Below are 15,400 nucleotides of genomic sequence, written 5' to 3'. Positions count from 1 at the left end.
GAAATCTGTGCCTTCCTTCTAGCGCTATGTGTTGCGGTCCTTCCCTGCTGTGCTTACGGAAAGTCCCCACAACTGTTGTGTCTGTTTCTTAAGTTCCCTCACAACTTGATTAGATGATGTTCTGCTAATCCTCCGTCCCTCCCTGATGTTCTGGTTGGGACGGCACCCGTTTGACGGGTAGGCTCGGAGCTCTTCCGGGACCCTAGAGTCGCCCCTCTCCACAAGTTGCCCCCCAAGACTGCATAGGTGATTTAAGTTAGACAGCCCGCCTTAAACTGACTGTCCTGCCGCTGTTTAGAGTATCGCTTGAAGCTGGATGTTGTAATACTCCCTCGGCGTTCCGGCCACCGGTAGTGCGCCTCAGTAGGGTGTTGCCTCGGTCTTACAGCACGACCCCTACTGGTATTCTCCTTATTGCCTTGATCTCGTTTCTCACTCAGCACAATCTATCTCGCTTCTGGTCCTTCCTTGGGCACCGCCGCTATCCTGAGCAGGCACGGTCCCGTTACGTTCGTTCAAGTTGCCAAGCCTCTGTCAGGATCCCACCCCTGACAGAGACCCTACTGTATCTTCCCCCACAACACCCTCTGCCACAAGGTGTTGCCTGGTTCCAACCCAGTCAGCTTTCTGACTAACTTCCTGCCTGACCCCCAGTTTACCCACTATGGTGGGGAGTGGCCTAGTGAATAGAACCCTTAGCTCCCCCCGGAGGCCCGGCTGTGAAATGTATTGGTGTCTGTGATACCTGATCAGATGAACTCCTTCAGTGCCATCAGACGCACCATAGCTCCCCATAGTGGCGGAGCCACAGTACTGCAACGACCAGGACTCTGGGGCGCTGCAATAACATAACAGCGCAGGCTCCGGGACGGAATCAAACAACGCTGAGGAGCCGGGGCACGGCGCCAAGGGGGTAGGAATGACGGCTGTGCTGCGTCATATTACGAAGGAAAGTCCCACCTCCGGGACGGTTTTACGGTATCAGTGGACACATTTTATAAGTGTTAAGTTCTGCGTGTGCAAGGAGCTAAACAAAAATAGCTACCTTTTCCTTGTGCAGCATTACTGCTGCACAAGGTGGCTCTTTCAGTAACAAACTCCTTGGGGGGGCGGGGGGACAGGTTCCCTTACATTTCAGTTGTTGTGTCAGCGTGGCGGTCGCAGGACACATTGCCGGCTACACAGCTGGGGATCAGCTGACGTTACTGAAACCCAATAACACTGGGTCGTATGTTTTGACTGTGCAGACGGCACTTCTGAGCCTCAACTGGCAGTGTTGGAGCCCAGGAATTTAAGTTCAGGTGGTAGAAAGATGAACACAACAGGAGACCTGGATAACGTAGACAGTGACCTAATTATTTAATCAGGAAGAGGAGTGGCAAATTCCTGCAAGATCCAGGCCTTGTTCATTTTCAGGAAAGTAAGCCGGTCAACGTTATCGGAGGATAGTCGCATGCGACAGTCAGTTAGTACACCACCTGCAGCACTAAAGACACGTTCCGATAATACACTAGCCGCAGGGCAAGCCAGTGTAGCGCCCCCACACCGCCGCAGGGCCGAGGGGTACCCGGTACCGGGCCTCTGAGTCTCTGCTCTGGGGTTGTCACGGCGGCTAGGCCCGGCCTGTGACCCTGCCGTGGGGCGCACAGTCTATAATACGTATAAATGACAGTGGTGGTGCGGTGCAGTAAATAACGAGGACACCAGGTTGCAGTCTCTTTACCTCTTTACTGAAGATCTCTGAGTCCACAGTCCAGAATACGGTTCACCAGGCTGCGCAAGTCCGGCCGGTCCAATGGCACCTCCAGAGTTCTCTTCACAGGTGGAAATCGGTGCCTTACCTCTAGCGCTAGGTGTTGTGGTCCTTCCCTGCTGTGCTTACGGAAAGTCCCCACAACCGTTGTGTCTGTTTCTTAAGTTCCCTCACAACTCGATTAAATGATGTTCTTCTAATCCTCCGTCCCTCCCTGATGTTCTGGTTGGGACGGCACCCGTTTGACGGGTAGGCTCGGAGCTCTTCCGGGACCCTAGAGTCGCCCCTCTCCACAAGGTGCCCCCCAAGACTTCATAGGTGATTTGTGTGAGACAGCCCGCCTTAAACTGTCTGTCCTGCCGCTGTTTAGAGTATTGCTTGAAGCTGAATGTTATGATACTCCCTCGGCGTTCCGGCCACCGGTAGTGCGCCTCAGTAGGATGTTGCTCCGGTCTTACAGCACGACCCCTACTGGTATTCTCCTATTGCTTGATCTCGTTTCTCACTCAGCACAATCTATCTCGCTTCTAGTCCTTTCTTGGGCCCCGCCGCTTCCCGGAGCTAGCGCGGACCCGTTGCGTTCTTTCCAATGCCAAGCCTCTGTCAGGATCCCACCCCTGACAGAGACCCTACTGTCTCTTCCTCCACAACACCCTCTGCCACCAGGTGTTGCTTCGTCCAATCCAGTCAGCTTTCTGATCTAACTTCCTGCCTGACCCCCAGTTTACCCACTATGGTGGGGAGTGGCCTAATGAATAGCACCCTTAGCTCCCCCCGGAGGCCCAGCTGTGAAATGTATTGGTGTCTGTGATACCTGATCAGATGAACTCCTTCAGTGCCATCGGACGCACCGTAGCTCCCCATAGTGGCGGAGCCACAGTACTGCAACGACCAGGACTCTGGGGCGCTGCACCAGCACCTCCAATGCATACTGGCTTAGCTCTGGCCATGTATCCAGCTTTGAGACCCAAAACTTGAAAGGGGAAGAGCCGTCTGGGAGTACAGCAAGAGGGCAAGACATGTAGTCTGTCACCATCTGACGGAACCGTTGCCTCCTGCTGACTGGAGCCGTCTGTGATGGTGTAGACTTTTGTGGCGGGCACAGAAAACTGTGCCACAGTTCGGCCATACTGGTCTTGCCTTGGGCAGAGGCACTGCTTCTGCTCCCTCTTTGTGCAGAGCCTCCACCACTGCCTGGACGCACTGAGCTGCTTTGTAAAGCACTAGCAGCACTTCTCTCAGTTGGAATGGAGAAGATGATGGAATTGACCAGTGTGTCTTGGTACTCCCGCATTTTTCGCTCCCGGTTCAACGGTGTGATGAGGCTTTCTACGTTGTCCCAGTAGCGAGGATCGAGGAGGGTGAACACCCAATAATCAGACATGTTGAGAATGTGGGCGATGCGGCGGTCGTTTCTCAGGCACTGCAGCATGTAATCCACCATGTGCTGCAGACTGCCAACTGCCCAAGAAACGCTGTCCCCTGCTTGAGGCATGATCTCTGCCCGCTCGTCATCACCCCACCCTCGCTGTACACACTGACTACTGGACAATTGTGTAACTCCCTCCTCTGGACGGATGTCTTCCTCCTCCATTGACTCCTCCTCATCCTCCTCACAAACTGTCCCCTGCCTACGCGTTTGTGAGGAACCACGTGGCGCTGACTGTCCAGAAGATGATGGAAATGGTGAATTCTCATCCTCCACCTCTTCCACAACATCATCCCTTAGCTTTTGCAGTGATTTTTCAAGCAGGCAGATAAGGGGGACAGTCATGCTGACTAGTGCATCATCTGCACTCGCCATCCGCGTGGAATAATCGAAGGGACGCAAAACCTGGCAGACGTCCTTCATAGTGGTCCACTCTGTGGTTGTGAAGTCTGAACGGCGCGGAGTGCGACTTCTTTGCGCCTGATGCAGCTGGTACTCCATTACAGCTTGCTGCTGCTCACACAACCGCTCCAACATTTGTAACGTGGAATTCCACCTGGTGGGTAGGTCACATATGATGCGATGTTCCGGCAGGCGGTGTCGGCGCTGCAGAGCCGCAATGCGCGCTTTTGCCGTGCTGGAACGCCGCAAGTGAGCACACTCTAGGCGGACCTTGTGCAGCAGTGCATCAAGATCCGGATAGTCCCTCAAAAAACTCTGCACGACCAAATTGAGCACATGTGCCAGACATGGGATGTGAGTGAGGTTGCCGAGGCCCAGAGCTGCCACCAGATTTCGGCCATTATCACACACTACCATGCCTGGCTGGAGATTCGCTGGCACAAACCACACATCGCTCTCCTGCTTGATGGCATTCCAGAGCTCCTGCGCTGTGTGGCTTCGATTCCCCAAATAAATTAATTTCAAGACGGCCTGTTGACGTTTGGCCACGGCTGTGCTCATGTCGGTCGTAACAGGTACACGTTCATCACGGGTCCATGTGGAGGTGGACTGTGACGGCTCCTGCAGCGATGATTCTGAGGAACTGGTGTAGGAGGAGGAGTCAATGCGTACAGAATGGATTCCTGCAATCCTTGGAGTGGGCAGGACACGTCCTGCGCCACTCGCACGGTCTGTACCCGGCTCAACGACATTAACCCAATGGGCAGTGAGGGAAAGGTATCGCCCCTGTCCATGTTGACTGGTCCACGCATCGGTGGTGAGGTGGACCTTGCTACTGACGGCATTCAGTAGCGCGTGTTTTATGTGTCCCTCCACATGCTTGTGCAGGGCAGGGACGGTTTGCCTGCTGAAGTAAAAGCGGCTGGGCACATTGTACTGTGGGACTGCCAATGACATCAAGTCACGGAAGCTGTCAGTCTCCACCAGCCTGAATGACAGCATTTCCAGTGACAGAAGTTTGGCAATGCCTGCAGTCAGAGCCTGTGCTCGTGGGTGGTTTGACGAGAAAGGCCGCCTTTTCTCCCATGCCTGTACTACCGATGGCTGTAGACTGGGCTGGGAGTGTGTGGATGACTGGGAAAGTGGTGCTGCGGGTGGAATTACAGCGGGTCTCTGGACAACAAGGCCAGAGGTTCTTCCACGGCGATCCTGGGAGGAAGCCGAACCAGCTGCGTGTGAGCTGGAGGAAGAGGCAACACGAGCTGAAGAGGTGGTAGCTGCCGCTGTTGGTTGGCCTAGCTCTTCAGTGTGTTTTTCTAACTCCGCCGCGTGCCTGGTGCGCACATGTTTCCACATGTTGGAGGTATTGAGGTTGCTGACATTTCGACCTCTTTTGACTTTGTGATGACACACCTTGCATTTGACATAGCAAATGTCATCTGCAACTGTGTCAAAAAAGGACCAGGCACTGCAAGTCTTGGGAGCGCCCTTTTTGGCTTTTGGAAGAGACATGCTCCTAACGGGTGCCAAAGCGGAGGCTGCAGGATCCGCAGTCTTCCCCCTCCCTCTCCCTCTTTATGCTCTTCCTCAGAGCTGCTCCCACCACCTTCCTGTCACTCACGCCAAGATGGGTCAAGGACCTCATCATCTACACTACCCTCTGCCCCCAACTGCTCCTCCTGGGTAGTCTCAGCAGCAGAGCCCGCACCAGTAAGTGGCACCTGAGTGTCATCATCAGCTGATGCGGCCTGCGATGTGGTGACCGGAGCCACTGGCCCACCCGCCTCTTCAGAGGAAGAGAGAAAAAGCTGTTGGGCATCACTGCACCCTGCCTCTTCTTCAAGCCAAGAGATTCAGAGAACAGAAGTAGAGACGGCTCCTGTCCTGGGCTCTCTGTCTGCCTGGGCAATTTGGCAGATGGTGAAGAGACAGATGGCTGCTCTCCAGTGCTCTGTGTCTGAGAGGATGTGGCACTAATTGAAGTTGATGCATTAGCTGCCATCCATCCGACAACGGCTTCAATTTGGTCTTCACGCAGCAGCGGTGTACGGCGCTCTGCGACAAAGCTGCGCATGAATGACTGTTCCCTGGTGAAAGTGGGTGCTGATGAGTCACCGGTGCCCGCAGCAGGCACAGAATCCCCACGTCCTCTCCCTGCTCCGTGCCCACGTGCCTTACTCACTGCCTTCTTCATCTTGGTTGACTGATAAAGATAAGCAGAAAAGTACTAACGGCTTTGTGTGCTTATTCCTGAACAACTCCTAACAGGTATAAGAAACACTAATTTTCTAAAGTGTGGACTAGACTTTAATATGAGCTAATGTGGCCTACACAAATGTAAAGTGGTGTCACTGGTGTGTTTGGTGAACTTTATTATTTATTTATTTTTTGGGGGCTGAACTGACAACAGATAGAGCTGCAGTCACACGGAGACCGTGCAGACAGACGTAAACGGCGCTGCAAGGCCCAAAAACCCTCCTCTACGTTATCCTATGTAGTGTTTTTCCACAAATTAGCTGGAGACGGGTGGAAAGACACTAATAGGAATTTTTTGAAAAAATGTGCAGCAGCCTGCACTACTTAAAACAAAATGAAAATTGATTTTGCGGTATGACGCAGTGAAGAACCCTGAGCTGGAGACAACCAGGCTATGGCTGCTCACAGACTACAGGGCGAGCTGCAATCACATGGAGACCGTGCAGACAGCGGTAAACGGCGCTGCAAGGCCCAAAAACCCTCCTCTACGTTATCCTATGTAGTGTTTTTCCACAAATTAGCTGGAGATGGGTGGAAAGACACTAATAGGAATTTTTTGAAAAAATGTGCAGCAGCCTGCACTACTTAAAAGAAAAGGAAAATTGATTTTACGGTATGACGCAGTGAACAACCCTGAGCTGGAGACAACCAGGCTATGGCTGCTCACAGACTACAGGGCGAGCTGCAGTCACACGGAGACCGTGCAGACAGCCGTAAACGGCGCTGCAAGGCCCAAAAACCCTCCTCTACGTTATCCTATGTAGTGTAGGATTTTTTTGAAAAATTAGCAGCAGACTACACTACTTGGAAAAAAAAAGCGCTACAAGGCAAAAGCAAGGTGAATAGTAGGTGAACACAGCGGTTGCTAAATTAGCCTTTGGAAAGCACAAAGAAGCAAATCGCTATCTCTAAACTGGCCCTCAGTCAGCAAACAGCGTCCTGTCACTAACTGAATTCACAGCAGAGTGATCGCAAAATGGCGCCAGCGACTTTTAAACTGCATCATGACATCATTTCAGCAGCCAATCACAGCCTTGCCAGTAGTTTCAGGCCCTCCATGCTGAACAGGATGTGCCCACACTTGGAATCATTCTCATTGGCTGATTTCGTACAAATTTGTGCAGTTTGAATCCTGGGAACTTCCGATTCCGGTATCCGATACACGGCAAGTATCGGATCTCGGTATCGGAATTCCGATACCGCTAAGTATCGGCCGATACCCGATACTTGCGGTATCGGAATGCTCAACACTAGTGATCACACACGGTGATTGTGACTACACACTGAGGAGCGGTGATCACACACGGTGATTGTGACTACACACTGAGGAGCGGTGATCACACAAGGTGATTGTGACTACACACTGAGGAGCAGTGATCACACACGGTGATTGTGACTACACACTGAGGAGCAGTGATCACACACGGTGATTGTGACTACACACTGAGGAGCGGTGATCACACACGGTGATTGTGACTACACACTGAGGAGCGGCGATCACACACGGTGATTGTGTCTACACACTGAGGAGCGGTGATCACACACGGTGACTGTGACTACACACTGAGGAGCGGTGATCACACACGGTGACTGTGACTACACACTGAGGAGCGGTGATCACACACGGTGACTGTGACTACACACTGAGGAGCGGTGATCACACACGGTGATTGTGACTACACACTGAGGAGCGGTGATCACACACGGTGACTGTGACTACACACTGAGGAGCGGTGATCACACACGGTGACTGTGACTACACACTGAGGAGCAGTGATCAGACACGGTGATTGTGACTACACACTGAGGAGCAGTGATCACACACGGTGATTGTGACTACACACTGAGGAGCAGTGATCACACACGGTGACTGTGACTACACACTGAGGAGCAGTGATCACACACGGTGATTGTGACTACACACTGAGGAGCGGTGATCACACACGGTGACTGTGACTACACACTGAGGAGCGGTGATCACACACGGTGATTGTGACTACACACTGAGGAGCGGTGATCACACACGGTGACTGTGACTACACACTGAGGAGCAGTGATCACACACGGTGATTGTGACTACACACTGAGGAGCGGTGATCACACACGGTGACTGTGACTACACACTGAGGAGCGGTGATCACACACGATGATTGTGACTACACACTGAGGAGCGGTGATCACACACGGTGACTGTGACTACACACTGAGGAGCAGTGATCACACACGGTGACTGTGACTACACACTGAGGAGCGGTGATCACACACGGTGACTCTGACTACACACTGAAGAGCAGTGATCACACACGGTGATTGTGACTACACACTGAGGAGCAGTGATCACACACGGTGACTGTGACTACACACTGAGGAGCAGTGATCACACACGGTGACTGTGACTACACACTGAGGAGCAGTGATCACACACGGTGACTGAGACTACACACTGAGGAGCAGTGATCACACACGGTGACTGTGACTACACACTGAGGAGCGGTGATCACACACGGTGACTCTGACTACACACTGAGGAGCAGTGATCACACACGGTGATTGTGACTACACACTGAGGAGCAGTGATCACACACGGTGATTGTGACTACACACTGAGGAGCGGTGATCACACACGGTGATTGTGACTACACACTGAGGAGCGGTGATCACACACGGTGACTGTGACTACACACTGAGGAGCGGTGATCACACACGGTGATTGTGACTACACACTGAGGAGCGGTGATCACACACGGTGACTGTGACTACACACTGAGGAGCGGTGATCACACACGATGATTGTGACTACACACTGAGGAGCGGTGATCACACACGGTGACTGTGACTACACACTGAAGAGCAGTGATCACACACGGTGATTGTGACTACACACTGAGGAGCGGTGATCACACACGGTGACTCTGACTACACACTGAAGAGCAGTGATCACACACGGTGATTGTGACTACACACTGAGGAGCAGTGATCACACACGGTGACTGTGACTACACACTGAGGAGCAGTGATCACACACGGTGACTGTGACTACACACTGAGGAGCAGTGATCACACACGGTGACTGTGACTACACACTGAGGAGCAGTGATCCCACACGGTGACTGTGACTACACACTGAGGAGCGATGATCACACACGGTGACTCTGACTACACACTGAGGAGCGGTGATCACACACGGTGACTGTGACTACACACTGAGGAGCAGTGATCACACACGGTGATTGTGACTACACACTGAGGAGCGGTGATCACACACGGTGACTGTGACTACACACTGAGGAGCAGTGATCACACACGGTGACTGTGACTACACACTGAGGAGCGGTGATCACACACGGTGACTGTGACTACACACTGAGGAGCGGTGATCACACACGGTGACTGTGACTACACACTGAGGAGCGGTAATCACACACGGTGACTGTGACTACACACTGAGGAGCGGTGATCACACACGGTGATTGTGACTACACACTGAGGAGCGGTGATCACACACGGTGACTGTGACTACACACTGAGGAGCAGTGATCACACATGGTGACTGTGACTACACACTGAGGAGCAGTGATCACACACGGTGACTGTGACTACACACTGAGGAGCAGTGATCACACACGGTGACTCTGACTACACACTGAGGAGCAGTGATCACACACGATGATTGTGACTACACACTGAGGAGCGGTGATCACACACGGTGACTGTGACTACACACTGAGGAGCGGTGATCACACACGGTGATTGTGACTACACACTGAGGAGCGGTGATCACACACGGTGATTGTGACTACACACTGAGGAGCGGTGATCACACACGGTGACTGTGACTACACACTGAGGAGCAGTGATCACACACGGTGACTGTGACTACACACTGAGGAGCAGTGATCACACACGGTGACTCTGACTACACACTGAGGAGCAGTGATCACACACGGTGATTGTGACTACACACTGAGGAGCAGTGATCACACACGGTGACTGTGACTACACACTGGGGAGCGGTGATCACACACGGTGATTGTGACTACACACTGAGGAGCAGTGATCACACACGGTGACTGTGACTACACACTGAGGAGCGGTGATCACACACGGTCACTGTGACTACACACTGAGGAGCGGTGGTCACACACGGTGACTGTGACTACACACTGAGGAGCAGTGATCACACACGGTGACTGTGACTGCACACTGAGGAGCGGTGATCACACACGGTGACTGTTACTACACACTGAGGAGCAGTGATCACACACGGTGACTGTGACTACACACTGAGGAGCAGTGATCACACACGGTGACTGTGACTACACACTGAGGAGCGGTGATCACACACGGTGACTATGACTACACACTGAGGAGCGGTGATCACACACGGTGATTGTGACTACACACTGGGGAGCGGTGATCACACACGGTGACTGTGACTACACACTGAGGAGCAGTGATCACACACGGTGATTGTGACTACACACTGAGGAGCGGTGATCACACACGCTGACTGTGACTACACACTGAGGAGCGGTGATCACACACGGTGATTGTGACTACACACTGAGGAGCGGTGATCACACACGGTGACTGTGACTACACACTGAGGAGCAGTGATCACACACGGTGATTGTGACTACACACTGAGGAGCGGTGATCACACACGGTGATTGTGACTACACACTGAGGAGCGGTGATCACACACGGTGACTTTGACTACACACTGAGGAGCGGTGATCACACACGGTGATTGTGACTACACACTGAGGAGCAGTGATCACACACGGTGATTGTGACTACACACTGGGGAGCAGTGATCACACACGGTGATTGTGACTACACACTGAGGAGCGGTGATCACACACGGTGATTGTGACTACACACTGAGGAGCGGTGATCACACACGGTGACTGTGACTACACACTGAGGAGCGGTGATCACACACGGTGATTGTGACTACACACTGAGGAGCGGTGATCACACACGGTGACTGTGACTACACACTGAGGAGCGGTGATCACACACGGTGACTGTGACTACACACTGAGGAGCGGTGATCACACACGGTGACTGTGACTACACACTGAGGAGCAGTGATCACACACGGTGATTGTGACTACACACTGAGGAGCGGTGATCACACACGGTGACTGTGACTACACACTGAGGAGCGGTGATCACACACGGTGACTGTGACTACACACTGAGGAGCAGTGATCACACACGATGATTGTGACTACACACTGAGGAGCGGTGATCACACACGGTGACTGTGACTACACACTGAGGTGCAGTGATCACACACGGTGACTGTGACTACACACTGAGGAGCGGTGATCACACACGGTGATTGTGACTACACACTGAGGTGCAGTGATCACACACGGTGATTGTGACTACACACTGAGGAGCAGTGATCACACACGGTGACTGTGACTACACACTGAGGAGCGGTGATCACACACGGTGACTGTGACTACACACTGAGGAGCGGTGATCACAAACGGTGACTGTGACTACACACTGAGGAGCAGTGATCGCACACGGTGACTGTGGCTACACACTGAGGAGCGGTGATCACACACGGTGACTGTGTCTACACACTGAGGAGCGGTGATCACACACGGTGATTGTGACTACACACTGAGGAGCGGTGATCACACACGGTGACTGTGACTACACACTGAGGAGCGGTGATCACACATGGTGATTGTGACTACACACTGGGGAGCGGTGATCACACACGGTGACTGTGACTACACACTGAGGAGCAGTGATCACACACGGTGATTGTGACTACACACTGAGGAGCGGTGATCACACACGGTGACTGTGACTACACACTGAGGAGCGGTGATCACACACGGTGATTGTGACTACACACTGAGGAGCGGTGATCACACACGGTGACTGTGACTACACACTGAGGAGCGGTGATCACACACGGTGATTGTGACTACACACTGAGGAGCGGTGATCACACACGGTGATTGTGACTACACACTGAGGAGCGGTGATCACACACGGTGACTGTGACTACACACTGAGGAGCGGTGATCACACACGGTGATTGTGACTACACACTGAGGAGCAGTGATCACACACGGTGATTGTGACTACACACTGGGGAGCGGTGATCACACACGGTGATTGTGACTACACACTGAGGAGCGGTGATCACACACGGTGACTGTGACTACACACTGAGGAGCAGTGATCACACACGATGATTGTGACTACACACTGAGGAGCGGTGATCACACACGGTGACTGTGACTACACACTGAGGTGCAGTGATCACACATGGTGACTGTGACTACACACTGAGGAGCGGTGATCACACACGGTGATTGTGACTACACACTGAGGTGCAGTGATCACACACGGTGATTGTGACTACACACTGAGGAGCAGTGATCACACACGGTGACTGTGACTACACACTGAGGAGCAGTGATCACACACGGTGACTGTGACTACACACTGAGGAGCGGTGATCACACACGGTGACTGTGACTACACACTGAGGAGCAGTGATCGCACACGGTGACTGTGGCTACACACTGAGGAGCGGTGATCACACACGGTGACTGTGTCTACACACTGAGGAGCGGTGATCACACACGGTGATTGTGACTACACACTGAGGAGCGGTGATCACACACGGTGACTGTGACTACACACTGAGGAGCGGTGATCACACACGGTGATTGTGACTACACACTGAGGAGCGGTGATCACACACGGTGATTGTGACTACACACTGAGGAGCGGTGATCACACACGGTGATTGTGACTACACACTGAGGAGCGGTGATCACACACAGTGATTGTGACTACACACTGAGGAGCAGTGATCACACACGGTGACTGTGACTACACACTGAGGAGCGGTGATCACACACTGTGACTGTGACTACACACTGAGGAGCAGTGATCACACACGGTGATTGTGACTACACACTGAGGAGCAGTGATCACACACGGTGATTGTGACTACACACTGAGGAGCAGTGATCACACACGGTGACTGTGACTACACACTGAGGAGCGGTGATCACACACGGTGACTGTGACTACACACTGAGGAGCAGTGATCACACACGGTGACTGTGACTACACACTGAGGAGCGGTGATCACACACGGTGACTGTGACTACACACTGAGGAGCGGTGATCACACACGGTGACTGTGATGTCCTGGGAGAATGGTCTTTTCTGTGCGTCCCCTGGTTTGGGGCTGGATCAGTAACACTAGGAGCGCGGTGTAACGTGAGCCTGGCCCAGTGTCCCGCCTGCTCACAGGTGAGGACTGTACGATCCGCACACGGTCCCGGGCGCTCGGCAGCGATGGACTCCGCTCTGCTGCTCCTCTGTCTGCTGAACTCTGCGTGGATCAGAACAGGTGAGTGGATCCCGAGAAACAGATCAGCAGGAATCCACTCCTCATCCTCCTCAGTATCGTCATCCTGCTAATTCCCGGCTTCTCCATATTATGTCCATGTAGGGTTTACTGCCTGGTGGACCCCAGGACCCCAGTCACCAGCCGAAGACCCCCGACACAGGTGAGTGCTAGATATATATATATGAGACATATGGCACCTACATACACCTGTTACATGGGGCTGCTGGTAGGATATCTACAACATTATCTGTACTCAGTTATCACTGTGTTATCTGTGGTGTTACGTAGGACTGCAGGTGACATCTACAACAATATCTGTACTCAGTTATCACTGTGTTATCTGTGGTGTTACGTAGGACTGCAGGTGACATCTACTACATTATCTGTACTCAGGGAATTATCACTGTGTTATCTGTGGTGTTACATAGGACTGCATGTGACATCTACTACATTATCTGTACTCAGGGAGTTATCACTGTGTTATCTGTGGTGTTACATAAGACTGCAGGTGACATCTACTACATTATCTGTACTCGGAGAGTTATCACTGTGTTATCTGTGGTGTTACATAGGACTGCAGGTGACATCTACTACATTATCTGTACTCAGGGAGTTATCACTGTGTTATCTGTGGTGTTACATAGGACTGCAGGTGACATCTACTACATTATCTGTACTCAGAGTTATCACTGTGTTATCTGTGGTGTTACATAGGACTGCAGGTGACATCTACTACATTATCTGTACTCAGAGAGTTATCACTGTGTTATCTGTGGTGTTACATAGGACTGCAGGTGACATCTACTCTATTATCTGTACTCAGAGAGTTATCATTGTGTTATCTGTGGTGTTACATAGGACTGCAGGTGACATCTACTACATTATCTGTACTCAGATATCACTGTATTATCTGTGGTGTTACATAGGACTGCAGATGACATCTACTCCATTATCTGTACTCAGGGAGTTATCACTGTGTTATCTGTGGTGTTACATAGGACTGCATGTGACATCTACTACATTATCTGTACTCAGAGAGTTATCACTGTGTTATCTGTGGTGTTACATAGGACTGCATGTGACATCTACTCCATTATCTGTACTCAGGGAGTTATCACTGTGTTATCTGTGGTGTTACATAAGACTGCAGGTGACATCTACTACATTATCTGTACTCGGAGAGTTATCACTGTGTTATCTGTGGTGTTACATAGGACTGCAGGTGACATCTACTACATTATCTGTACTCAGGGAGTTATCACTGTGTTATCTGTGGTGTTACATAGGACTGCAGGTGACATCTACTACATTATCTGTACTCAGGGAGTTATCACTGTGTTATCTGTGGTGTTACACAGGACTGAGTGTGGAGGACAGGTGCGCACAATCAGTCACACCCTGCTGGGAGCAGCACCTGTATTGTGAGCTCCAGGACTTCCAGCAGGAGGCCCAGAGTCTGCCTCTCTTCTCCCCAGGGAGAGGCAGGCTTCCTGGGAGGCCGACATGGCTTCCCAGGCTTCTGTTCCCCGGTCTGTGCCGGCGGGGGACAGAGAGCAGCAGCAACAGCAACTGGCCCAAGAGGGACTGAGGAGGTCAGGACGGGTGAGAAGAACCATACCCACCTACTCCAACCCTGAGACGGCTCATCGTCCGCCCAGAGAGGGAGACAGGGGCACCCCAGGCCCCAGGAAGGAGAGCCCAGGAACATCCTGGGGGGAGAGGAGCTCCGGCGAGTCCACGAGTACCTTCTCCTCCCGAGTGGTCGCCATGCTACGTGAGTATGAGGACGCCGGCAAAGCACTGACCGGGCTGAAGGAGGAGCTGCGGGAGGCTCGGATCCTGAATACCCGAGCCTCTAGCAAGGAGAAACCTGTGACCTCCCAGAGGTTAAGAGCCCTCAGAGATGAGGTGGCCCGGTTAGTGCTCCTCCGGGAGGGGATTGAGAAAAGCGCAGGTCCCTTCCTGGAGAGGTTTAAGAACCAGCGGCGGTTCTCAGAAATGAAGGGGTTAAATACCTCAGGAGAACCGCCAGCCGGCGTCCTAAGCGACGAGGAGGAGGAGGACGATGTGGTTGTGACTGGAGTCCTACAAGCTGGAACCAGCCGGGAGAGTGAGCCGCAGAGCCGACAACAGGGAAGCGGCCTCCCGGCACGGC

General features: G+C 52.5%; 1 protein-coding gene across 1 annotated transcript in view; it reads left to right on the top strand.

Moving 5' to 3' along the window:
- The first annotated feature begins 13,158 nt into the window (after positions 1 to 13,158).
- OTOG (otogelin) overlaps positions 13,159 to 15,400 on the top strand; it is a 1,016,637-nt gene continuing 1,014,395 nt past the window's right edge. The window contains exons 1-2 of the mRNA XM_077292284.1: positions 13,159 to 13,245; positions 13,348 to 13,405. Coding sequence (XP_077148399.1) covers positions 13,191 to 13,245; positions 13,348 to 13,405 — 113 coding nt within the window. The 5' untranslated portion in view covers positions 13,159 to 13,190. The remainder of the gene's footprint in view (positions 13,246 to 13,347; positions 13,406 to 15,400) is intronic.

Source organism: Ranitomeya variabilis, chromosome 2 (genome assembly GCF_051348905.1).
Source record: "Ranitomeya variabilis isolate aRanVar5 chromosome 2, aRanVar5.hap1, whole genome shotgun sequence".
In the NCBI taxonomy this organism is placed as follows: Eukaryota; Metazoa; Chordata; class Amphibia; order Anura; family Dendrobatidae; genus Ranitomeya; species Ranitomeya variabilis.
This window is presented reverse-complemented; position numbering and strand designations above follow the sequence as displayed.